General features: G+C 38.8%; 1 protein-coding gene across 3 annotated transcripts; it reads right to left on the minus strand.

The window, feature by feature from the left end:
- Positions 1 to 2,485: 2,485 nt before the first annotated feature.
- Positions 2,486 to 26,472, minus strand: LOC106088977 (elongation factor 1-alpha 2). 3 transcript variants are annotated; one of them, XM_013254697.2, is made up of 5 exons: positions 26,387 to 26,472; positions 13,427 to 13,509; positions 5,566 to 6,497; positions 4,986 to 5,191; positions 2,486 to 2,997 (listed from the first exon to the last, which is right to left on the minus strand). In XM_013254697.2, the coding sequence occupies exons 3-5, from the start codon at positions 6,386 to 6,388 to the stop codon at positions 2,638 to 2,640; spliced, it is 1,389 nt and encodes a 462-aa protein (XP_013110151.1). In that variant the 5' UTR covers positions 6,389 to 6,497; positions 13,427 to 13,509; positions 26,387 to 26,472; the 3' UTR covers positions 2,486 to 2,637. The 3 variants fall into 3 exon arrangements, with proteins under 3 accessions (XP_013110151.1, XP_059219146.1, XP_013110150.1); XM_059363163.1 differs by lacking the exon at positions 26,387 to 26,472 and adding an exon at positions 26,278 to 26,360; XM_013254696.2 differs by lacking the exon at positions 26,387 to 26,472 and adding an exon at positions 13,816 to 13,917.
- Positions 26,473 to 27,941: the final 1,469 nt, after the last annotated feature.

The raw sequence follows: 27,941 nt of genomic DNA on the forward strand, positions 1-27,941 counted from the left end.
TTTTTTCTGTAATATAATATGAAGTTGTTGTTCTTGTGTATTTTTCATGATTTATTTTTGTTTTCAATTTGTATCCCTTATGCTTTTTGCTGTGATTAATCATTTCGTGAAAATGTATCATCATCATATGCCTGTGATACTCTAAAAGAGTTTCTCTTTGTATCGCTCTACATAAAAAAAAACATCTGTGTATTTTGAGCCAACATTTAAGTTTCAATTTATGTATGTTTTGTGTTTAATTTTTTTTTTATTAAGTTGATCGAATACCCACTGAGCAGTTTGTCCATGCGTGTGAGTGTTGGAGTTGTTGTTTTTTTTTTATAAAATATGTATTGTTGGTGTTGTGGAGTTATAGAGTGTTCCAACTGATCATAAAAATAGGTATTGAAGAAAATACAATAAGAAGGAATATTTTTGATATATTTTCCAATTGGCCAATTATATTGGAATTTTAGTGCCTCAGAAAGGCAATCGATCGAGGATCGTTTTGCTTTAATAATTAATATGTATGTAAGTATGCATGCATGTAATATCAATTGATTTTTTCTTTCTTAAAAATCACACATTTAATTTTATTTCCTTGCGCAAATGGAAAATGTTTCAATCTTTAGAAGTTCCTTTTTAGGAGTGGGGATTACCAGCTCAAATCACACAAATTTACTTAACGATAAGATGATTAGCCAAAAAAAAAAATGTGTAGGTAAATCTAGGATCAATTGAAAAATGCAATTTTAATGCTGCTTGGCTTTATAGAATTGATCATTTGCATGCTCTTAGAGGTGGACATTGAGTTTGATTTTCCGGCGATAAGACACACCATATGCAATGGTCTAAAGACAGTCGTTAGCTAACAAAACAGTTGTGTTTTGGTTCATTTGTCTCGAATGTTTTCTACTTTTCTCTTTACTTAATTGTGGACACGAACCAAATTCAGATTTCACATCGGCAAACAGTCCGTTAATATTGTTTAATTCACTACCAGAATGGTACGAATTAAAAATAAAAACCAACCAATTTTTTTACTTAATTTTATTTGTTATTTCGTGAACGATTTTATATGGCGGACTGACATTTTAAAGGTTGAGCGATGAGTTGACAACTGACATGACATTCCGTGTTGATCATGTTGTAGTGCATCACGAAGTTTACAGATGGCGTATTGTTAGTTGTGACGGCTATGGTAGTACCACAGAGAAGACTAGGCGGCGTTGTTTGAAGCAAGTATCAACTCGCTTCAACAAATACATTTCTTTTAAACGAAGCTTCAACTTTAATATCCACCCTAATGAGATGCATGTTGGTGAATGCATGTTATGAATGGCTATGGGAACAAGTTGACAAGCCGTTCAAGCACTGCAAACAGATAGGAACTGAACATGGATAATGTCAGATATTTAAAATTAAGACAACATTTTACAAAGAGTATTTTGGTGGGGCCAATTCGATTAGCGGCTGTTTCAGTCTCTTCTGATCTTCTATTTTTTTTTTTTGGCCACGGCCTTGCCAAGAATGTCTTTTGTACATGTGAAAATCATTCAGTATCACTCTCCATGATTATATCCATGCCTAAATGCAGTGTACCATTCATTATCTGCAGCAGCCGTAGATGCGTTTGAGGGATTTGTGTGGTCTGACAATTGCATTTGGAACAAGCTAAGATTATAAACCGCCACATAGGGCAAGGGATTCATGACAACAGGAGTTAGACAACATTGTCATATTACTAGGATGATTGGAAAACCAATAAAAGAGATCTGATGAAGATACTGTTGCTGATGCTGATGAGGATGATGATGATGATGACATTGATTTCCTGCGAAATGATTTACGATGTCTGTGTAAATTTAGATACAAATAATTATAATAAATTAGGAAAAATTCTATAAAAAGTTGTATTAAAATGCTTTCCAAATTTGTAGTAAAATCTTCATAATTCTTAATGATGGTGCTGTTGCGGTTGCTTTTGATGATGGCCATGATGGATGACTCAAGTGACTGTAAACCAGGTGTGGTGGCAAAGAGCTTTAGGAATGATGATACTGATGTAGATGACAATGATGATGATTTGGGTGTGGTGGTCATGTTATGATCTAGGATGTTAGTGTTAGATTTAGTAGTGTAAGGAAGAAATGTCTTTTTTATGCTTCTAAAGTGTGTTGGATGTTGTTGTTGATAGCTGCTGCTCTTGCTAGAGTTAAGTGGAGATTTCTCAATGCTAATAATTTCGGTTGTTTTGGTGTCTTGTTGTGATTGTGATTGTGGTTGTGGTGGCTGTTGTAGGAGTGTAACATGTTGATGATATCGATTATTATCGTTATTATTTATGTTGTAATAATCGCTATATATGTTCATAATTTTTATAATATTATTAATGTTAATGATGGTTTGGTTGTTGTTGTTGCTGTTGTTTGTATTATTGTTTTTGTTATAATATTTATGTTTATTAAATGATTTCTTATATGCCATCCTCCATTCGTATGGGAGCTGTTGTTGTTGTTGCATTTGATGTTGTTGTTGTTTCGAACTAATAGCATTTTCCAGCATATAAAGTTTTTGTAATTGATGTTTTTGTTGTTGTTGCTGCTGTTGTTCTTGTTTTGTTTGTTGTTGTTGTTGCATTTTCTGGCTGCTCCCTAGTTATTTCTTCTTTTGGGCCTTCTCAGCGGCTTTTGTGACTTTACCCGAAGTCGTCTCCTTAAAGGTCACCGACTTAATGACACCCACTGCCACAGTTTGCCTCATGTCACGCACAGCAAAACGTCCCAATGGTGGAAACTCTTGGAAACTTTCCACACACAACGGTTTGGTGGGGACCAGCATAATAATGGCTGCATCTCCCGACTTAATAGCCTTCGGATCGGTTTCCGTAGTCTTGCCGGTACGGCGATCACATTTCTCTTTGATTTCAGCAAATTTACATGCAATATGAGCGGTATGGCAATCCAAAACTGGTGTATAGCCATTGGCAATCTGGCCAGGATGATTGAGGACAATAACCTAAAAAAGAAGAAAATGAAAAATTTGTAATTATACTTAAGGCAGAAACAAAAACAATCAATTGAAATGGTAAAAAGTTTGGATTTTGGTAAAAACTGAGGGCTTAAAGCACGAGTAAGGCATGACTTGTAGTTGTATGCTGCATTTGTCGGGCCTGTAATGCTATATGGTGTTGTTGTGTAGGCTATATGGTGTTGTTGTGTTGTTCAAGCTACTAAATTTGTACTAAATTTGTTGATATCTGAAGTGGGGGCGGACCCTCCCTCTTACCCCAATTTTCAGAAACGCCAATTCTAAAGTTACCTAAAATTAAAAATTGGGTACGCAAACTTCGGATGGGGTACCTAGGGGGGACTCCCCACCTCCGAAACCTACCAAATATATATTTAGATCAATCACAGCAATATGGGACTCAAATGAAAGGTATTTAGGATAAGAAAACGTATATAATATCCAATTGTCGGACCAAGACTTAGGGGGACTACCCCAACCTCCAAAACACCCCTAAATGGGACATATTTACCAACCATGGCAATATGAGACTCAAATTAAAGGTATTTGCGAGTAGAATACGAATCTGAACGAATTTGGAGGTCCACCCCTTCCCTAAAACACCCCCCAAACAGGACTTATTTACTGACCCTGGCAATATGGGGCTAAAAGAAAAGGTACTCTTAGTAGAATACGAATCTAATTTCCAGATGTGGGGCCAAATGTTTGGGGGGCCGCCACTCCCAAAAACACCCCCAAAAAAAACAAATTTATGACCATAGCAATATGGGGCTCAAATAAAAGGTCTTTGGGAATAAAGCACGAATTTGATGCCAAAATTCGGGAAAAAGCGTTTATGGGGCCACCTTAACCCCATAACACCACCCATATAGAACATGCTTGCTGCCCATTCCGGTATGGGGCTGTAATAAGAGGTATTTTAGGGTGGAAAACGAATCTGATATATATTTTCAGGGCCAAGTCATTGAACGGCCGCCCCATCCTCCAAAACACCACCCAAACCGGTCATGTTTGCCGACTATGGAACTATGAGATTCAAATGAAAGGTATTTGGGAGTAGACCACGAATCTGATATCAACATTCGGGATCAACTGCCTAGAGAACGTCCCACCGCTATAACAACCCCCAAGTAGGACGTATATGCTGATATGAAAATGTGGGTCTTAAAGGGAGTGGATCTCTATATTGATAGGTTTTAGGGCCCACATCCAAACCCCTACATCTGGTATATTTACCGACCACGTCAATGTGGGGCTCAAATGAAAGGTATTGGGGAGAAGAGTACAAAATTGATACCAACTTTCGGGACCAATTTTCTGGGGTTCTACCCCTTTCCCAAAACACCCCCCAAGAGTAATAATGTGGGGGCCAAGTGTTTGAGGAAACCTCATCCCATAAACTTAAAGGGTTAAGGCAGCGGAGCGGGCCAGGGTCAGCTAGTATGGATATAAGATTCGTCATTTGCTCTCAAAGTCCTTTCAATTAAGTCTTGCCCCGGTCGGTCCACGCAATCTTTTGTGGGATCTCTGGCCGTCCTAAATCGGCCCAATCGGCCCAATTTTCAGTTTTTATGGTAGAGAGGGGGAGAGGGTCCACTCCACATCCGATAGAAAAAATTTTATTGCCTATTATTTTTTCCTAACTATTCTACGTTCATCCGTTTTCGAGTCAATACGAAAAAGACAAACAAAATTCCGTTTTGCAAAAAAATCGAATTTCTTAGAAAGTTTTTATGAAAATCAACTATCGAGAGAATTTGTCTTAAACATAAAGAACTCTCTATTTTTTCAATTTAAAGCCAATGTACTATAAAAAAATTTCCTTTAAATACATATCAACAAGATTCGATTTTTCTTATAAAAATTAAAATTTCTATGAAAATTTCTTTGGATTTCCAATGCCTTCTATTGGAAGCCTTATTTATGTTCCGTGTGTGCTTTGAAAAATGTTTTATTTACTTAAAATAAGCACTAACCTGAGCAGTAAAATCAGCAGCACCCTTGGGTGGACAGTTCTTGGAGTCACCAGCCACATAGCCACGACGTAATTCCTTCACCGATACGTTCTTAACGTTGAAGCCCACATTGTCGCCGGGCAAAGCTTCGGACAAAGCTTCATGATGCATTTCAACTGACTTGACTTCAGTAACCAGATTAACAGGAGCAAAATTAACCACCATGCCTACAAGAAGTAAAAGTAAATGGAAATGTGCAATGAAAAAATAAAAAACAACAAACCAAAGAGAACGCAAGGCAAGAAAAAGAGAATACGCAGTGAGTCACTCTAGGATATTAGCACTAGATACATACTAAGCCCACAAACCATACCACAATTCACGAATCACACAGACACAACCCCATAGCCCGGCAAATGGTAAGCAACGCAAACAAATATCTCCCAACTCCCCAACTCTTTAGGCAGGGAAAAGTAAAACCTGCCTGCATGTAACCCAACGACCCACTTTAATGGCTAAGCATAGAACAAAAGCTTGTTTGACCTCCCTAACAATTTTCAACATTTACACTCGCTCTTTTTCCCTCTTTTTAACCACTTACCTGGTTTTAGGATACCAGTTTCTACACGGCCCACTGGTACAGTGCCAATACCACCAATTTTGTAGACATCCTGCAATGGCAATCGCAATGGCTTGTCGGTGGGACGTGATGGTGGCATGATGGCATCCAAGGCATCGATTAAAGTTTTACCCTCAACTTTGCCCTCTTTGCGTTCGACGGTCCATCCCTTGAACCAGGGCATCTTGTCGGAGGGTTCCAACATGTTATCACCATGCCAGCCGGAAATTGGTACGAAAGCAACACCAGCCGGATTGTAACCGATTTTCTTAATGTACGACGACACTTCCTTCTTGATTTCCTCATAACGAGCATCGCTATAGGGTGGTTCGGTGGAATCCATTTTATTCACACCCACAATCAATTGCTTGACACCCAGAGTGAAGGCCAACAAGGCATGTTCACGTGTCTGACCGTTCTTGGAAATACCGGCTTCGAACTCACCGGTACCGGCAGCCACAATCAAGACAGCACAATCAGCCTGCGATGTGCCGGTAATCATGTTCTTGATGAAATCACGATGTCCAGGGGCATCAATAATGGTCACATAGTACTTTTGTGTTTCGAACTTCCACAAGGCAATATCGATGGTAATACCACGTTCACGTTCGGCCTTAAGTTTGTCCAATACCCAGGCATACTTGAACGAACCTTTGCCCATTTCTTGGGCTTCCTTTTCGAATTTCTCAATGGTACGCTTGTCAATGCCACCACACTTGTAGATCAAATGACCGGTGGTGGTTGATTTACCAGAATCGACATGGCCAATGACCACAATGTTGATATGAATCTTTTCCTTGCCCATGTTGAGAGTTGTTTTTAAATAAAATTCTTCACTTTACTTTAACACAAAAATTATTAAAACAAAAAAATTATTTTTATTGTTTTTATAAGCAATTGTTTTCAGAGGGTTGCTGAAAAGATAGAAATTAAGAAAATTTTAGAATTAGATAATTTTGCAAAAAATTTTTTCTATATATCTTATAAAACTTCCTGACTTAAATTTTCTTTTTCGAGGAAACTTTTTAATATTGAGGGCGCACCACAAGCCGATTACTGGCTTAAGTGTATGTTCATAGTGGCATGGGTCACCCTCTTTTCAACCTAACCTAACCTATAACCTGTAAAATATATATATCTTGTATACAACAAGCAAGTTCGGACTGCTCGAATCTTATATACCTTCCACCAATCATAACACTACTCAAGATCCCTGGAAATGAAAAATGCTCCTTTTATGGGCACAATACTCTATAACGGGAGATCGGCCTATATGGCAGCTATATCCAAATATGGTCCGATCTGGACGATATTCGTCAAAAAGTTTTAGAGGGGTATTGGAATTCGCTGCACCAAATTTCATCGAAATAGAAAGAAAAATTCTCCTTTTATAGGCGCATTACACTATATCGGTATATATGGCAGCTATATCCAAATATGATCCGATCTGTACCACATTTGACAGGAATGTGAACACACTGTGCCAAATTTCATCGAATTCGGTTAAAAAATAGATCTTTTATGGCCTCAATGCCCTATATAGTGCGATCTGAGCCGCACTTCACAGAAATGGATAAGGGTCTACCAGAACTCACTGTGCCAAATTTCATCGAAATCGAATGAAAAATTACCAATTTATTGCCTCAAGACTTTAAATCTGAAGATCGGTCTATATAGCGGCTATATATAACTAAAATCCGATTTTATATAGCCATTAACAATATATTATTGTCTCTGGAAGAAAAAGGCGTAAAAGTGGTCGCGTATGCTGATGTCGTGGCAACTGCGGTTAGGGGAAAGCTTCCCAGCACTCTAAGAGATATACTTCGGGAAGCTCTACTTGCAACAACAAAGTGGGCTACCGAAAGTGGTCTAGGTATAAATCCATGCAAGACAGAAGAAGTTCTTTTCAGCAGGAGATACAAGTTGCCTATAGTGGAACCTGTCTCCTTGGGTGGAGAGAATGTTCCATTTTCAGAAAGCCCAAAATACCTGGGTGTTTTGCTGGCGAGGAAATTGAACTTCAAATCCAACATTTTGGAAAGGGCAAGAAAGGCTACTCTTGCCCTATACGCCTGCAAGAGAGCCATTGGCAAAAGTTGGGGGACCTTGTGTCAGATCGATAATGCTATATGGTGTTGTGGTCTGGTGGACGGCGCTTCAAAAGTCCACCTACTGCATAATAGTTAACCCCAGTTAACACCATCTGATGCACAGAGCATAAGATGCCCTGGATATTGTTGCTACCTAAATTGCAGCGACCACTGCCGTGAGGTTAAGGGAGCTTTCTCTTTGGTCATATGGCAACCGCGGACACTGTGTTATACTTGATACAATAACCGATGTTCCAGGCAGTGTGGATTGCACTCTACCTGAGCCGCATTTTGATAAAAATTACTGTACCACTATTCCTGATAGAACCGATTGTAACTACGATATCCCTGGTAATAGAAGTTACATAGTCTTTTTATACGGAGGGTTCCAAACTAAACGTCCAGGTGGGCTTTGGGGTGTACTCTAAAGATCTAGAACTGGTCATATGGAAGAGGTTACCCGACCACTGCAGTATGTATCAAACAGAGATCTTTGCAATTAAGGAAGTGGTGCAATGGCTAAGATATAATGTCATAAGGACGATTGGCATAAATATCTTCTCAGACAACCAGGCAGCCATTAAATGCCTGGAGAAGGTATTTCTGAACACAAAAACCGCCCTCGACTGTCGCAGATCTCTCAACGAGATGGCTGAACAGTTCAAAATTCACCTGTTCTGGGTGCCCGGCCACAGAAATATCCCAGATAATTGTAAAGTGGACAAGCTTGCGAGACTAGGAAATACCCGAAACATTCCAGGGATAGTGGAAACTGTGAATATGTCTCTAGCGACATGTAAGCTTAGTTTTCAGGACCAGTCCCGAAGGACAACGAATGATAGATGGTCACAAAGAGGGGGCTGTGAGCATTCCAAAACTATGTGGCCTAATCTAGACTTGAAGAGGTGTACCGCTTTGCAGTCAGACGTCTTAGTCATTGTGTCCGTCATGACAGGTCACTGTCTTATTGGAAAACATGCTGACAGACTGAAGGTTGCCAGCAACGACTTGTGCAGAAGCTGCGAGGTCATCGAAGAAGAAGAGACTATAGAACACCTTCGGTGTGTGTGTCCCGCTCTAGCAGTCAGAAAGAGTTCCACTTTAGGTTCTCATTTCTTTGAGAACCTGTCTGATTTAGCGGATGTGAACATTCGCAAGTTATTGGGCTAGCGAGCGATCTGGATGGTTCAACGGTAGGAACTAGAAGGCATATTCCTTCTTCTGTTCCTATGGTATCACAATGGACGAAAACGTCTAAGTGAGTATGGTGGCAGACTGCCACTTAAACCTAACCTAACCTACTCTAATAGGAAGTAGTTGTGCAAAATTTCAAGAGCCTAGATTTACTCCTTCGAAAATTTAAGTGCCTTCGACTGACAGACCGGCAGGCGAGGCTAGTATACCCCCATCCAATGGTGGAGGGTATAAAAAGATGCCTGTGCCAAATTTGAAGACGATAGAATGAAAATTGTGATCTGTACTCTATACTCAAATTAACAAGGACAGACAGACAGAGAGCCGGACATGGCTTAATCAAATCAGAATGTGATTCTATCCCTATACTTAGCAATGGGTTTATCACTCTTCGTTCTGGGTGTTACAAACAAATGCAATTAGTTATAATACCCTGTACCCCAGTAGCTATGTAGGGTATATATACCAATAAGGATTTCTTATAATGACTTCCCATTATCCTTTTTTAGTAACTGCCTATAAAGAGAAACTGTTTAAAGAACTTGACAAATGTGAGATAAGCGTAGAAAGACCTCTGGGGGGTGCTTAGTCTAACCCACAGAAAATTTTTTTAAAAAAATTTTGCGCAAGTTTTGGAACGTCAAATAAAACGTCTTATGCAAAATCGGAAGAAAATTATGTTCTCGAATCCTGGCGAGAACATCATGAAAATTTTCAGCGGTGGTTATCCCCTCCTAATGTTGGCGACATTTGGGAGGTACTGTACCATTTGGTATGGCAGCCATGTTAAAACTTCTCCACAAAAAGGTGTCGCACTGCAGCACGCTGTTCGGACTCGGCTATAAAAAGGAGGCCCATCATCATTGAGCTTAAACTTGAATCGGACAGCACTCATTGATAATTGAGAAGTTTGCCCCAGTTCCTTAATGGAATGTTCAGGGGCAAATTTGCATTTTCACAGCCTTAAAAGGCCATATCGGATGAAAGATATATATGGGAGCTATGTCTTAATCTAGACCGATTTATATGAAATTCTACATTCGCATTGGGACTTTAAATAATTTTTTTCAGAAATCGGGCCAAAATTGTGCCTATTATAGTCTTTAAAGTCCAAATCGGATGAAAGATATATATGGAAAGTATATCTAAATCTGAACCGATTTTTGCACACATATGAAGACATCAAATAAAGCACCCCCGTACCAAAATCGGACCAAAATTGTGGCTACTACAGCCTTAGAACTCCATATCGGATAAAAGATATATATGGGTGCTATATATAAATTTGAACCGATTTTAATGAAATTTTGCAGTCCTATTGAAACTTCAAAGACCTATATCTAAATCTTTGCCGATTTTTGCACACATATGAGGACAACAAATAAAGCACCCCGTGCCAACTTTGGTAAAGATCGGCCAAAAATTGTGGCAACTACAGCGTTAAAACTCCATATCGGATAAAAGATATATATGGGTGCTATATCTTAATTTGAACCGATTTTTATGAAATTTTGTACACATATGAAGACGTCAAATAAAGCACCTCACGCCAAATCTTGTAAAGATGGGACTAAATCTGAATCGATTTTGTTTAAAATCAATAGCGTTTGTCCTTGGGACAAAAAAAAAATACTTGCCCAAAATGACAACCTTATATAAAAATCAATTTGTGTTTGTGTGTGTGTTCTTTATAAACTCAAAAACGGCTGAACCGATTTTCTTGAAATTTTCACAGCCGATGCATAATGATCCCGTGGTGAAAATGGGACCCTCCCCTTACCCTAATTTTCAGAAACGCCAGATCTCGGAGGTTGGTAGTGAGATTTAACCGAAATTTTGTGTGCACTCTCATAGTAACCTAAAAACAAAAATTTAGTATCCAAATTTCGGATGGGGTACCTGGGGGGCCGCCCCACCCCAAAAACCCACCAAATATATATAAAGACCAATCACGACAATACGGGACTTAAATGGCAAGTAGTAGAATACGTATTCGATTCGATCCGATTTTGGGACCAACTATTTGGGGGACCATCCTAACCCCCAAAACTCCCTGAAATCGGACATATTTATCGACCATGGCAATATGGGGCTCAAATAAAAGGTATTTGAGAGTAGAATACGAAACTCATATCCAAATGTAGGACCAAGTGTTTGGTGGCCGCCCCTTCACCAGAACACCCCCCAAAGAGGAAAAATTTACCGACCATAGCAACATGGAGCTCAAATGAAATGTCTTTGGGTGTAGAGCACGATATCAACATCCGGGAAAAGTGTTTATGGGGCCACCCCACTCTCATAACACCCCAAATAGTACGAATTTGCTAACCATTGCAATATGGGGCTCAAATAAAAGGTATTTTAGAATAGAACACGAAACTAATATATATTTTCAGGGTCACTCAGTGGCCGCCCCTTCCTCCAAACCGGACATATTTGCTGACTATTGCAATATCAAAATCAAATCAAAGGCATTTGTGATAAGAACAAAAATTGTATATCCATTTTTGGGGCCAAGTGTTTGGCCCCTTTAGCCAATGGTAATATGGGCTTCGAATAAAACATATTTGGGAATAGAGCACGATAGTGATATTTTTTTAGGGCTAAGTGTTTAGGGGACCACTCCACTCCTCAAAATATCCCTAAATCGGTCATATTTTTTGACAATGGCAATATGTGGCTCAAATGAAACGAATTGGGTAGTAGAGCACGAAATTGATACCCACTTTGGGAACCAAGTGTCTGGGGGTCCACCACATCCGCAAAACATCCGGGACCAACTGTCTAGAGGACGTCCCACCCCAATAACAACCCCCAAATAGAACGTATTTGCTCACCATGATAATTTGGAGCTCAAAGGGAGTAAAGCTCCATGTTGATAGTTTTTGAGACCCTCCCCCCAAACCGGACATATTTGCTGACTTTTGCAATAAGGAGCTCAAATGGAAGGTATTTGAAATTACAAAACGAATTTGATATACTATTTTGTTGATATTTTTTCAGGACTATATGTCTGGGGAACCACTCCATCCCCCAAAACACCCCTAAATCGGACATACATATTTACCAACCATGGCAATATGGGGCTCAAAGGAAAGACAATTGGGAGTAGAGCACGAATCCGTTATCAACATTCGGGAAGAAGTGTTTATAGGGCCACCCCCATAACACCCCCAATGGGACGTATTTGCTGACCATAGCAATATGGGGCAGAAATGAAAGGTATTTAAAAGTAGAGCTTGAATCTGATAATAATTTGTCGATCTCAAAAGAAAGGTTTTTGGTTTTGGAATGCAAATATGAATGCTAATTTTATAGGCAAGTGTCTGAGGCACGTAGACCAAACATAAAAAGAAGTGTTCATCAAGCTAATGATGTTTGGGGGTAGAATATTAAAACATAATCAGTAAAGATATGTAGACCGATAATGACTAAATGTAAAAAAATTTAGAAGACTTTTGAATCTGGGATATAATATCTGCGGCGACGACCTTCCCGCAAGTAGCTAAACACACCAATGATGGCAATAGACATTCAATTCAAGTCCATGAAACTAACATAAAAACGAATTAAATATGTGACCAGCCACCTAACCCTTAGTAGTTCCTTCAGCGGTTTTTAGGAATTTGCAAATTTTGCCCATGAACATTCTACTAAGGAACTGGGGCCAATTTCTTACATATCAATGAGTGCTGTCTGATTCAAGTTTAAGCCCAATGATAAGGGGCCTCCATTTTATAGCCGAGTTCGAATGGCGTGCCGCAGAGCGACACCTTTTTGGAGAGACATAGTATCTAGAATGGCATAGTACCTCACAAATGTTGCCAGCATTAGGAGGGGAAAACCCCTCTTACCACTACCTCCAAACTGTTCGAGGTATCAACATTTGTTAAAACGTTTTAAACCGGAACAGACCATATAGGTTAAATCAAATGCCACAATGTAAGGGTCAAATTCAATGCTAGAATGGTCATTCAATAATTTGGACTTATAATGGGGCAAACACAAATGCGGTATAAACTTTAATGTAATTTATGTAGAGCTTTAAAAAAATTGGAAACTTGGAATATGTTTTCAATTGAAATGTCCAAATTTTGAGCACTTCTCTCTAACAAAGCATTATCGGGCGTAGCGGAGCGGGCCGGACTCAGCTAGAATGGACAGACAGACGGACATAGCTAAATCGAATCATAAAGTGATTCTGAGTCAATCGGTCTACTTATCGATGGGTCTAGCTCTTCTCCTTCTTAGCGTTGCAAACAAATGCACAAACTTATAATACCCTGTAGCACAGTGGTGGTGTAGGGTATAAAAATCCGACTGGAAGAAAGTCAGACGCAATTTGAAAGGAACATTTCACTTATTATAAATCATGACGTGATTGCTACTAATACTCCCATGTTAGGCTGATGACAATATAGCAGCTCTTATGTTAACAATTTTGTCTGTGGCAGTCGGTGTCTGGCATGCTTAACAATGATAGATAGAATGGGTATAACACTAGTATGGGGTTGCCCCCAAATTGTAGTCGAATGGCGATGGGGGTAATTACTTACACTTTTTATATGCCGCTGTATAAGAAAAGTAGCACAATTAACCGTTATCTGCTGGTACACCCCAAAAGTAGTCAGAGAAAGCACTGTAATTACAACAATTAATGGAAATTAATTTAAAAAAAAAAGCTTATATAAGACTTTTTGCATAAAAAGTAAAGTGGAAAACCTAATTTAGGCTGTTTTTTTTTTTAATTTGCATAAATTTTTATCACTAAAATCGTTGGTGAGTTTCTTTTAAAATATATATGTAGCAACATCACATTTTTTGTAAAAAATTATTTTCTTCTAATTCTATAGTTTTTTTTTTATAATTTTCATCTTTTTAATAATTTTAAATTTTTGGTTATTTTTTTTCTTAATTTTTAGAATTTTTTTTTTTACTAATTTACCGTTTTTTACAAAACAAGAAATTATTAATTTTTGTGCACTTTATGCTGCTGGGTCTTTGTGTTTCCGTAAGTCTGTCTGGATTGGAAATGTTGAAAATTTTTGTTGGCTTTTCCTGCTCGTCAGAGTGGCGTTCGTGATTTTTCTCTATACGGAAAATCAATAAATGTGTGTGTGTGTGTGTGTCACACAACAGAACACACAAAAACGATACCCATCCCTATTTGCAGTGGCCGCGTTGAAATTCTCTGCATTTTGCAGAGAGCTTGTTCCTGGTGTCCACCCGGCATCCCCCACTGCTACTGCAGTTTTATCCGCATGCATAAGAAGAGGCAAGCAAACCTGTGAACACCAACATATGAAGTAGGGCTCAACGCGTCCACCAACATCCATCCATCCATCTATCCATTCATCCATCCACCAGCGCGCCTTGCAAAAGAGGCCGGCATGTGGTGGCATGTGCATTGGAAACCAAAGAGTTTTCAGCAAATGAGCGAGTAAGTGCTTCGTGTTTGCCAAGTTCTCGTTTGGCTCACACGCACACACACACACATGCACATTTGATTTTTGGAGCCCTTAACCACCGGCAGTTTGTCTCGAAAACAGACAATTGGAAAACAAGAAAAAATCAATTCCCATAACGATGAACCACGAACAACGAACGAAATCCGTTCTCGTCCACATGCACACATAGCCAGTCTATGCTTGGCTGAATTTTGGTTGGGTCCCTTACTTTTGCTCTCCTTCTGCATTCTCAACTATTCTCTTTTTCGGCATTTTTGTCACTTATTTTTAGGGTGCAGTTGGTGTTCCATGCATGGGAATGCTGGGTAATATCAGCACCAAAGGTGCATATGGCAATGGGATGAAAAATTTTGCACTCTTGCAACTTGCGCATTGCCTTTATGAGGCACTTTCGGCGAAATTTTCGAGTAGCCGTCACCCCTTTAACCCACCTTCTTCACGAGGCCCCCCCCCAAATAAGGCACCAAGTAAGCACATGAATTCTTGTCATGGTTTCGTTCATGTGATATTCTTGACATAGTAACAACAATCTGGAACCAGTTCCCAACAAATCATTCATTTTTGTACATCTGAGGGTAGTTGTGTCTCAATATGGTCTTGTATCACCTTTTTTCTAAAGACCACCCCAGGATGAAGGGTATACTAATCTTGTCATTCCGTTTGCTACCTCCACGAAATATTGATCTTCAATCCAAAAAAATCGTGAACAAGGAGAGCATTTCCGGAAATTTAAATGTTCCATATTCAACTTTTCTCATCATCAGTTCTTTAAAAAAAAAAAAAACAACGTTAAAAAAGTTGTGCACCTAAATTTAAAGCAGTTCGGTAGGGCCGAATCTTGGGAACCCACCAAGAAATTTATACAAATTAAATTCGGTTGGAGCGCATAATTTTATTCTACATACCAAACTTCTGTCAAACCAGCAAAATTAAAGCTTCTAGGAACCGAACAAGGATTGTTGAAAGTCGTAACAGAACACCGCATGCAAAATTTCAGCCAAATCGGACAAAAATTGCGGCTTGCAAGGACTCAAGAAGTCAAATTGGGAGATCGGTTTATATGGGAGCTATATCCAAATCTGAATCTACATAACCCATTCGCAATCCGCAACGACCTACATCAACAGTAGGCATCTGTGCAAAAATTCATGCGGCTAGCTTTACGCGTTCGACCGCTATAGTGATTTCGACAGACGGACGGACGGGCGGACATGGCTAGATCGACTCAGGACGTCGAGACGGTCCAGAATATATATACTTTATGTGGTCGAATATCAATATTTCGAGGTGTTACAAACGGAATGACTAGATTAGTATACCCCCATCCTATGGTGGTGGGTATAAAAAAAACAGTTCACGAAAATCATACGTGGGTAAAGTAGCAGTGGAAACCATCTAACCATGTATTTTAAGAGAAGTAAAAACGTGCTAAGTTCGGCCGGGCCGAATCTTATATACCCTCCATCATGGATCGCATTTGTTGAGTTCTTTTCCCGGTATCTCTTTTGAGGCAAACAAAGGATAAAAGATAAGAATTGCTATGCTATTGAAGCTATATCAAGTTATGGTCCGATTCGTCGTGCAAAATTTCAGCTAAATCGGATAGGAATTGCGCCCTCTAGAGGCTCAAGAAGTAAAATAGAGAGTTCGGTGTATATGGAAGCTGTATCAGGCTATAGACCGATTTGAACCATACTTAGCACTGTTGTTGAAAGTCATAACAAAACACGTAACGCTAAATTTCCGCAAAACCGGATAGGAATTGCGTCTTCTAGAGGCTCAAGAAGTAAAATACGGAGTTCGATGTATATGGGAGCTGTATCAGGCTATAGACCGATTCGGACCATATTTGAAACGTATGTTGAAGGTTATGGGAAAAGCCGTTGTTCAAAATTTCAACCAAATTGGATATTAATAACGCCCTCTAGAGGCTCAAGAAGCAAGAAGAAGAAGATCCCAGATCGGTTTATATGACAGCTATATCAGGTTATGGACCGATATGAACCATACTTGGCACGGTTGTTGGAAGTCATAACAAAACAAGTCATGCTAAATCTCAACCAAATCGGATAAAAATTGGGCCCTCTAGAGGCTCAAGAAGTCTAGATTCAAGATCGGTTTATATGGCAGCTATATCAAAACATGGACCGATACTCCTTCGAAAGTTATCGTGCTTTCGACAGCTGTATCAGGCTATAGACCTATTCGGACCATTACTTGAAACGTATGTTTAAGGTTATGGGAAAGCAATTGTTCAAAATTTCAGCCAAATCGGATAAAAATTGCGCCCTCTAGAGGCTCAAGAAATCAAGATCCCAGATTAAAAGATAACAAATGTTCTGTCACATCCAAAAGTGAAGTAAAGCGGAGGTGGTGTGGGGCTAACGCGATCCATACGTAGCATGTGAACATTTTTACGGTCAGTAAACTGGCCATAAGGGCAATAACAACCAGAACGGTAAAGTCACGAGCAGTCTGGGAGTGTAAGAAGGAGACTAACGCCATCTCTGAGTATGGCACGATCCGTAATCCTTGGGTGCCAGGTCATAGCGGATTAATGGGTAAAGTCACGAGCAGTCTTGGAGTGTAAGAAGGAGACTAACGCCATCTCTGAGTATGGCACGATCCGTAACCCTTGGGTGCCCGGTCATAGCGGATTAAAGGGAAATGAATGGCAGTGAAGATCAGATAACTGCCATCAACAAACTTGGTTAACCCGAAGCTTTTCGGGTGGACGCAGTCCGAGTTAAGAGCGTGGGCTACACTGTGGAACAGCGAAACGGTCGACAGGACAACGAATATCCTGTAGGGACATCCGTAATGTGAGAAGACAAGGTTATTACTGAAAGGAAGCAAGCAGGAAGTCAGTAAAGTTGTTGGTATCATAACAACAGGACACATGGGACTGCGAGCATATTTATGCAAAATCGATGCGGCGAATGATATCATGTGTAGGGCATGCGGGGAAGATGATTAGATGTTGGAACATTTCGGAGCATTTATGGGTTGCCCAAAAAGTAATTGCGGATTTTTTAAAAGAAAGTAAATGCATTTTTAATGAAACTTAGAATGAACTTTAATCAAATATACTTTTTTTACACTTTTTTTCTAAAGCAAGCTAAAAGTAACAGCTGATAACTGACAGAAGAAAGAATGCAATTACAGAGTCACAAGATGTGAAAAAATTTGTCAACGCCGACTATATGAAAAATCCGCAATTACTTTTTGGGCAACCCAATATTTATTTTGAAATTTATATTTTTGTACGGCGAATTCAAAAATCAATTGACATATCCAGTTCTCTCAGCTGGGTTGATGCGGCCACCTGATAAATACGCCTTGCGTTGACTAATTGACAGCTTTGATGCCATTATGTGAACCCAAACTTGATATCATTTGTTTTGGCTAAGAGATAACAAGGAAATTGCAAAAAAAAACACTACTATTCTTAAAATAACAAACATTTTCTCCTCCTATTATTTTTTTTTTTTGTTTATCGTGAAATTTAATTTGCATTTATATGCGAATAACAAGTTGAAGCTACATTGTGTAGTATGTATTGCACATGCTACCAAGTACGAGAGAATGCTATTCAGATTTTTATTACTTGTGAACATGTGGCAAGGCACATACATAAATCTGTTTTCTAAAAGAGTTCTATGACCCAATTTCAGGTGACATAGGTTAACATTGTTATAATTAAACCATTAATGCAGAATGAGCAAAAAAGTAACCAAAAAAATATGGCTGTTTTGAAACCCCTTTCCATCTGGAGCAAGGAAAAAGGTACCCCAGTGTAGGTTTTATTGGCATAAAGTGAACGTAAAAATAGATAAACAAAATTTGTTTGTTTTGGGGAAAATCAACTTGTCAAAAGTCATAAATTTTACAAAGCTCAAAAAAATTCAAATAAAAATTGTTCTGAAAAAGTTTGGGTGGGAAAACCTTTTAGTGGATAGAAGTTGTTTCTTATATTCAACAAAAGCTATGGCGTTAGTCCCAGTTTTCTGCTACGATTTTATGTCATGGGCTTATAAATCCCATTTTTAGCTCTAAATGATTATATATTGTATATCAAAATGGAGCTTCCGGATTTTCTTGTATGAATGACAAAAAATTTCAACTTTTTGGGCATTGGTGCGTATAATTGATTTCGATAATTATGCCCTTATATGCCATATGTCATACGCCACCTTTGTAAATGGCTTAAAATGGCAAATGATGGCCCTAGGCTAAATCCCAAAAACATGAGCTTTTGCTAAAATACGCGCAAAGTTGAAATTTTTTTTAACTTTTCCCCATTGCTTTTGTCGAATTTGTGTACAGAATTGCTTTTTTGCAAAGCGACGCTTAAAACCATAGCTGGATTCCCTAAGACATAAGCTCTTGTCTGATATGGTGGGAAATATAATTATAGTTAACGCTCAAAACCAAAGCTCAAAACCAAGGATTCCCTAAGACAAAAGCCCTTGTCTGATGTTGTGGGAAATATAAATATAGTTGTAGTTAAAAACTTCAAATTTGCCCATGAACATTCCATTAAGGGTCAGGGGCAAACTTCTCACATATCAATGAGTGCTGTCCAATTCAAGTTTATGCTCAATGATATGGCAGCATTAGGAGAGATGGCCACCACTGAAAATTTTCGATTCGAATCTAGGCGTTCAGCTTCATAGGCGGACATGCTAACCTAGTTTAAAACTAAACATGGGATAAGAACAAACACAAAGTAGATTCAGGAGCGTTCTGGAAATGTTCAAAAAGGATAGATCTCGAGATGGATCCATCGATTTAAGCGAAATTTTGTAGGCCCTTTAATGGTAATGGGGATCGCCACACCCCCCAAAAAAAATACGCCTAAACGGATATGTAGACCGAGAGTGAAAATATGGGTCTCAAACGAGAGGTATTTGGAAGTAGAAAACGAAACTTATATAAAAAATTTGCAGTCAAGTACCTGGGAGGCTGCACCATCCCAAAAACCACCCTGTATGTATGCCCACCGACATGTTGTAGAGTACAAACATAACCAACCATAAAACCGCCCATACGTTCATTTAGGGCGATCGGGTACCATTTTAGGGTGTAGCGAAGCACATCGGTCTGCTTAATCTTCTTATATTTAACAAATAAAAGCATTCGGCGGAGCCGAATCTTATCTACCCTCCACCATGGATAGCATTCGTCAAGTTCTTCGCACGAATTCTCTTTATAGGCAGAAAAAAAGATAACGAATAAAAAATGCTTCCTGTTTGTGCTTAAGGAGTCAAATCAAGATATGGTGTATATGGGAGCTATATCAGGTTTCAGATCGATTCGAGACATGTTTGGTGTGGGTGTTGGATAAGTTAAACAAGCCGATTACTGGCTTAGGTGTATATCCACAGTGGCATGGAATAGATTAAAATACGCAAACCTATTTTCAACCTGACCTTTTCTAGTCTGAGGAACGATAAACAGAGTCTAAATTAAAGTTTTCTTATGGTCAACGCCCATTCAGAAAAACTGTTTTGCACTTTTCCCATGGAAAACCTTATTCAGCCAGACTGAATTGCAGTTTTCCAAAAGAAAACCTTACTCAGTCAGGCTGAATTGCAGTTTTCCAAAAGAAAACCTTATTTAGCCAGACTGAATTGCAGTTTTTCAAAAGAAAGCCTTATTCAGCCAGGCTGAATTGCAGTTTTCCAAAAGAAACCCTTATTCAGCTAGGCAGAATTGCAGTTTTCCAGAAGAAAACCTTATTCGGCCAGCTAGGCAAGGAAGAAGAAAACCTCATTCAGCCAGCTAGGCTGACTTGCAGTTTTCCAAAAGAAAACCTTATTCAGCCAGGCTGAATGGAATGTTTCTTATAGAAGACTTTATTCAGCCACGCTGAATGAGATGTTTCCTATAGAAAACCTTATTCAGGCGAGCTGAATTGCAGTTTTCCAAAAGAAATCCTTATTTAGCCAGGCTGAATTGCAGTTTTCCAAAAGAAAACCTTATTCAGCCAGCCTGAATTGCAGTTTTCCAAAAGAAACCCTTATTCAACCAGGCTGAATGGCAGTTTTCCAAAAGAAACCCTTTTTCAGCCAGGCTGAATATATAGAAAACCTTATTCAGCCAGGCTGAATTGCATTTTTCCAAAAGAAAACCTTATTCAGCCAGGCTGAATTGAATTTTTCCAAAAGAAACCCTTATTCAGCAAGACTAAATGGAATATTTCCTATAGAAAACCTTATTCAGAAAGGCTGATTGTAAAGTTCCCTATAGAAAATATTATTCAGCCACGCTGAATTGAAGTTTTCCTATAGGTTGGAGGGCACGCGACCAGCAATCTTGGTTACTAGCCGCTTCACTCGGTGACCTTAGGTCCATTGCGGTAACCCTAGAAGAAATTAGAAGAGAAGAAAAAGGAGAAAAAGCGTTCTAAGTTCGGCCAGGCCGAATCTTATAAACCCTCCACTTTGGATCGCATTTGTCAAATTCTTTGTCCGGTATATCTTTATAGACAAACAAATGATAACGGATAATTTGATTTGCTATTAGAGCTATATCACGTTGGGCAATGATTCAGACCATACTGGGAAAGTATATTGGATAGTCATAGGAAAAGTCATTGTACAAAATTTTAGCCACCGTAGCGCAGAGGTTAGCATATCCACCTATAACGATGAACGCCTGAGTTCGAATCCTGGCGAGACCATCAGAAAAAAAATTTTTCAGCGGTGCTTTTCCCCTCCTAATGGAGGGGAAAAGCACCATTTGTGAGGTACCATGCCATGTTAAACTTCTTTCCAAAGAGGTGTCGCACTGCGGCACGCCTTTCGGACTCGGCTATAAAAAGGAGGCCCCTTATCATTGAGCTTAAAATTGAATCGGACTGCACTCTTTGAAATGTGAAAATTCTGCCCCTGTTCCTTAGTGGAATGTTCATGGGCAAAATTTGCAATTTGCAATTTACAAAATTTTAGCCAAATCGTTTAATAATTGTGATCTCTAGGGGCTCAAGAAGTAAAATCAGGAGATCGCTCCATATGGGAGCTATGGGTTATGGACCGATTCAGACCATACTTGGCACGTATGTTGGAAGTTAAAAGAGAAGAGTTATTGCGCAAAATTTCAGCCAAATAGGGCAAAAATTGCGCCCTCTAGGGGCTCAAGAAGTAAAATCGGGAGATCGATTTACTATGGAGCTATATCAGGTTATGAACCGATTCATATTATACCTAGCACATAAGTTGGAGGTCATAGGAGAAGTCGTTGTGTAAAATTTCAGCCAAATCAGATAAGCCGTGCCATGGAGGGGCTCAAAAAGTAAGGTAAGGAGATCGATTAACATGGGAGCTATATCGAGTTGTGGACCGATTCAAACCATACTTAGTAAGTTTGAGGTCACAAGGTAAGTCATATTGTAAAATTTCAATAAGTCAAGAATTACGCCCACTTAGGGCTCAAGAAATAAAATCGGAAAATCGATTAATGTGAGAGCTATATCAGGTTATGAACCGATCCAGACCATAATTCTCGCGTTTGTTGGATGTCACAGGGGAAGTAATTGTGTAAAATTTCAGCCAAAGCGGATACCAATTGCGGCCTCCAGCGGCTCAAGAAGTCATATTAATGGATCGGTTTAGGAGGCAAAAACCACCGCTGAAAAATTTTATCTGATGTTCTCGCCTGCATTAGAACTGCGGAGTTGAGTTTTTGAGGCCGGAGTTAAAGTCGGAGTCGAACTATTGAGCTGAAGTCGGGGTTTGGCTTAAAGTTGAGCAATCTTACCCTGACTCCGAACAGCTCTCCGTCTCAGCCTTAATACTCTGACTCCGACTTAGACTCCAACCCGAGGTCGGAGTCGAGATCCCAGGCGTTCAGAGTCATAGGCGGACATGCTAACCTTGGTGCTAAGATGGCCTCTAATCAACAAAAAAATATCTGTGCAAAACTGCAAGTGGCTAGCTTCATTCGTTCGACCGCTATCATGGTTTCGACATAGGGACATGCCTAGATCGACTTAGAATTTCAAAACGATCAAGAATATATCAATATTTGGAGATGTTACAAACGCAATGATAGGATTATTCTATTATTATTATAATTTGTGTTAATTTTTTGTCGGTTTGTTTATTCCGTATAGACTCAAACTTAAAATTTTCACATGATGATATAGGTCACCTTATTTTTTGATATTTGAAGGGGATGGACCCCTCTCCTTACCCAAAAATTTCAAAAAAATCTCGGAGATGGGTGGGGTGATTCAAGTGAAACTTTGTTTGCAGTTTCAAAGTAACGTAAAAAAAAATTTTGATATCCAAATATAAGATTAGGGGGCCGCCCGACCACCAAAACCCGCGGAATGGGCATATGAACCAACAACGACAATAGGGGGCTCAAATGAAAGTTATTTGGGAGTAGAAAACAATCTGATATGCAATTTTTAGGCCACTTGCTTAACACACTCCCAAAAAATCCCCCAATCGATCATACATATTAACCGACCATGGCTCAAATAAGAGCTATATATAGCACGAAATTGATACGGAACCCAGTCTCCGGGGATTTCCCACACCCCATAGCACCATGGTAATATAGGGCTCAAATAAAAGGTATTTGAGAGTAGAGCACATATCCTATATCTACTTTCAGGACAAAGTGTAAGGGTAGCCATCCCCTCTACTACCAAAAATGTTGCCCAAACCGGCTTTTGGCGGCTCAAAAGAAAAAAATGGGGGTACAGCATGAATTTAATATCACCCCCAAACAGGCCTTATATATCGACCATTGCGATATGGGTCTCAAATAAAAGGCATAAGACAGGCAAAGAAGGTGCAGCGGAGAGGACCCGGTTCTGCCAGTGTTCCATAAAATGAAATATTGGCAACAAAAAAAAATTTCTGTCAAATTCTTTTCTGTGATCAATCAGCCCGTATCTCTCTTCTTTGGGAAATTAATGAAAAATAGAACAAATTACTTGGTTTTCTTAAGAAATAACATTTTTGTCTGCCGATTAAAGGATTAACCAAATAGAAGAACAAATTTGTAGAACAAAATTTGAACAACAGTGTCTCGAACTTCAATAACATGATCATATTTAGGTATAAGCGACAAAATTATTAAAAAGGGGATTGTCAGAAAAGGGTCACGAAAAGATAATTGCAAACGGTAAGATTGCACACATCGTAGAATACGTGACAAAAATGCTCCTTTTTTATGCAAAATAGTACGAATAATTGATCGGACATTTACAGTGAGGAATTATTGAGAATGGAGAGGACATATTTAGTCAAACTATTGTGGATAACTGTATTTTAATTAACCTCATTGAACAAAGTTCCGTTTATTGCCGAACCATGAGCTACATGTAGACTCTTTCTGTATATGCTGAAAGTCTCCCAAATGTTAGCCACTCGTATGGGAAATTGCTGTTAGTGACGCCCCCATTACAACCACAAAATATTGATAATTTTTGACAATTGGCAACGATCCAATTCATTAAAAAAATCGCTGCACTTATAGGATGTCTTTTTTAAAAAAAATATTTTTAAATGCTGTCTGGGAAGTTTTTTCATCAATTTTCACATACATTAGAATGCAAAAACAAGTAAAAGCTTGCAAAGTTCGGCCGTGTCGAATCTTATATACCCTCCACCATGGATCGCATTTGTCGAGTTCTTTTCCCGGTGTCTCTTTTTAGACAAACAAAGGAAAGGAAAGGATAAAAGAAAAGAATTGCTATGATATTGGAGCTATATCAAGTTATGGTCCGATTCGGACCATAATCGAATGAATGTTGGAGACCACAGTAGAAGGCATTGTGTAAAATTTCAGCAAAATCGAATAAGGTTTACGCCCTTTAGGGACTCAAAAAGTAGAATAGGGAGATCGTTTTATAGGGGAGCTGTATTAGGTTATGGACCGATTCAGACCATATTTGACACAAATGTTTAAGGTCTTGGGAGAAGCCGTTGTACAAAATTTCCCTCAAATCAGACAATAATTGCGCCCTATAGAGGCTCAAGAAATCAAGATCCCAAATCGGTTTATATGGTTATGGATCGATTTGAACCATACTTTGCGTAGTTGTTGAAAGTCATAACGAAACACTTTGTTCAAAATTTTAGCAAAATTGGATAGGAATTGCGCCCTCTAGAGGCTCAAGAAGTAAAATAGGGAGATCGTTTTATAGGGGAGCTGTATTAGGCTATAGACCGATTCAGACCATATTTGACACAAATGTTTAAGGTCTTGGGAGAAGCCGTTGTACAAAATTTCCCTCAAATCAGACAATAATTGCGCCCTATAGAGGCACAAGAAATCAAGATCCCAAATCGGTTTATATGGCAGCTATATTAGGTTATGGATCGATTTGAACCATACTTTGCGTAGTTGTTGAAAGTCATAGCGAAACACGTCGTTCAAAATTTTAGCGAAATCGGATAGGATTTGCGCCCTCTAAAGGCTCAAGAAGTCCAGACCCCAGATCGGTTTTTTATGACAGCTATATAAGGTTATGCATCGATTTCCCCCATACTTGGCACAATTGTTGGAAACCATGACGAAACACGTCGTGCAAAGTTTCAGCCAAATCAGATAATAATTGCGCCCTCTAGAGGCTCAAGAAGTCAAGATCCCAGATCGGTTTATATGTCAGCTACATCAGGTTATGGACCGATTTGAACCATACTTGGCACAGTTGTTGGAAACCATGACGGAACACGTCGTGCAAAGTGTCAGCCAAATCGGATGGGAATTGCGCCCTCTAGAGGCTCAAGAAGTCAAGATTCAAGATCGGTTTATATGACAACTATATCAGATTATGGACCGATTTCAACCATACTTAGCACAATTGTTGAAAATCATTCAGCCAGATCATATAAAAATTGCTCCCTCTAGTGGCTCAAGAAGTCAAGATCCAAAATCGGTTTATATGACCGCTATATAAAAACATGGACCGATATGGTCCATTTACACTCCCAACCGACCTACACCTATAAGAAGTATTTGTGCAAAATTTCAAACGGCTAGCTTTACTACTTCGAAAGTTAGCGTGCTTTCGACAGACGGACGGACGGATATGACTAGATCGACAGAAAATGTCATGACGATCAAGAATATATATACTTTATGAGGTCTGAGATGAATATTTCGAGGAGTTACAAATTGGTATACCGAAATTAGTATACCCCCATCCTATGGTGGAGGGTATGTTTCAATATCCGTAACTCTTACATATAAAAAATTAAATCTATATGTTGGAACATGTACTCAATTCTGTACCCTTCGGTATATATATATATATATTATGCTGGTTTTTTTGTAATTAAAAAAGTGATTAAGTCTTTCTAAATGTAAATCAAATACATGATAAGAGATTTTTTCAAAATAAAAACTATAGAAAATTTTTGATTTTGAAAATAGCAAATGAAAAAAATTTTGCATATCTAGAAAAGTTAATTCACAACCACTTTAATTTTCATAATACAAATGTTCTACAATAATTCTACGACTTTTTCTAAATTTCTTAAGAAATTTCTTTGGTGCATATATATGTATATATATTTTCGGAAAAGGAAATTCATTCACTTCCGGTTAGGTAAGTAGATGAAATTGTCCACATGTCGCCATATTGAATTACGAAATAGCGATACACTCAAACACTTCAATTCTTTAATAAATATATGAATTATTTTAATTATCTTGTTTATTGAACAAAATTAAGCCAATATTTTTTTCTCTGTGACTCCAAAATTTTCTTTTTTTAGTTTTAACACCGGCCGGTAAGGTACCCTTCCTATGTATGCAGAAAAATTCATGCACATGCATATACACATTATATATACATGCATGAGATACCTATGCACTTTTGTCACCACTCATTGCAATTTAGAATTTTATTGTGAAATTCTTGTTTTATGTTGAAATAATGCCACTTTATAAAAATATTTATATCAATTACTCACCAAAGATTTTTTTCGAATTTTTTTATTTTATTTCTCAATGGATGTTGGCAAATTCTTTAGATTTTTTTAGGATTTTATTGAGAGATGCAAATTTTTGCCTACCACTTACCTCGAGCACAAAAGACGGAAAGGCCGATTTTCGCAGTGGCCAAGATGCACATGCGCTGGAAAGCGCATCATACCCCATCGTCATCGAGCAAACACACATACAACCCATGGATGCGGATGACATGGCATGATGGTGGCCACCGACATCAATAATCTGGCTGTCTCCTGTTCGTATGTAATCGTCTGCGCCCAAACTGAATGAGTGCACTATACTAGTTTAGTTTCATTCGAATGACACTTTTGAAAGCTTTAGCCCTTTTTGGCATTAGTGTAAGTGGGAAAAAGTTCTTAGTTACATCGATTGGAAGTGAAATAGAAATTGCCGCATTTATTACAAAAAGCACTTGCATCCATGCCAACCGCCATTGCAACGATGTAAGAATGAATGTATCGACAAGTTGCTGAAATGTGTGAAGAACGTCAATAACTATAGGAAAACTGTTTATTTAAAAGCAATTTTCAAAATGAATTAATATATTGCCTCCCGGATAGGGGTATGCTAACATTGTCATCCAGTTTCTAACATCTCGAAATATTGATCTGAGACCTTCAGTCGATGTCTGTCGAAAACGCTGCATATTCCTAAAGAAAAAGGCTTTCTACTTTTGCACAAATATTTCTTCTTTGCATAGAGATGGGCGATGGTATTTACCCGGTGAATTGGTAAATACCTGGGTATTTACCCATTTATACCCAAAAGCTGGGTATTTATAATTTTGCCGATATCTTGGACATAAAAATATATTCCAAGTTTCCAATTTTTGATGATTTCGTATTCTTTGTATATAAACCTGATCTCTGATAGTCAACCAAAAGGTTAGTAGGGGCACCAGATCTCGCTGTGCCAAATTTCATCCAAATCGGATGAAAAATGCTCCTTTTATAGGCACGCTAGCCAAACCGGGCCCGCTCCGCTGCGCCTTCTTTAACTCTCTAATATCTTTTTACCTGAATGCGGATATCGAATTCGCGCCATTGTAGCCAATGACGCTGAACGCATTCGTATCCTGGCGAGAACATCGGACAAAGCGGTGTTTATCCTCTCTTAATGTTGCCGAAATTTGCGAGGTACAATACCATGCATAGTCATTAAAAAATTTGCCTCAAAGAGGTGTCGTACTGCGGGACGCCGTTTGGACTCGGCTATAAAAAGGTCCCTTATCATTGAATTTAAACTTGTAACGGAAAACACTCATTGATGTGTGAGAATTTGCTCCTTCTCGGTTCCTGGTGATAATGTTCTTCCTTAGGATAATGTTCTCATTAGGGGAGGAATGACACCTCAGACATTTCAACTCAAATATGGATGTCAAATTCGTGCTGCATTTCCAAATCCCTTTAATTTGAGCCCCATATTGCCATGGCCGGTAAAAATGAACCGTTTGGAGGGTGTTTTGGGGCTGGGGCGGTCACCGGTACTTTGCACTGAAAATAGATATCAAATTCGTTCTTTATTGCCAACGATAATGAAGTTCAGTTTAGGGGGTGTTTTAGGTCGTACCCCAAAACACTTGGCTCCAAAATTGGATATCAAATTCGTTTTCTACTCACAAATA

This window comes from Stomoxys calcitrans, chromosome 2 (assembly GCF_963082655.1).
Source record: "Stomoxys calcitrans chromosome 2, idStoCalc2.1, whole genome shotgun sequence".
NCBI classification, from domain to species: domain Eukaryota; kingdom Metazoa; phylum Arthropoda; class Insecta; order Diptera; family Muscidae; genus Stomoxys; species Stomoxys calcitrans.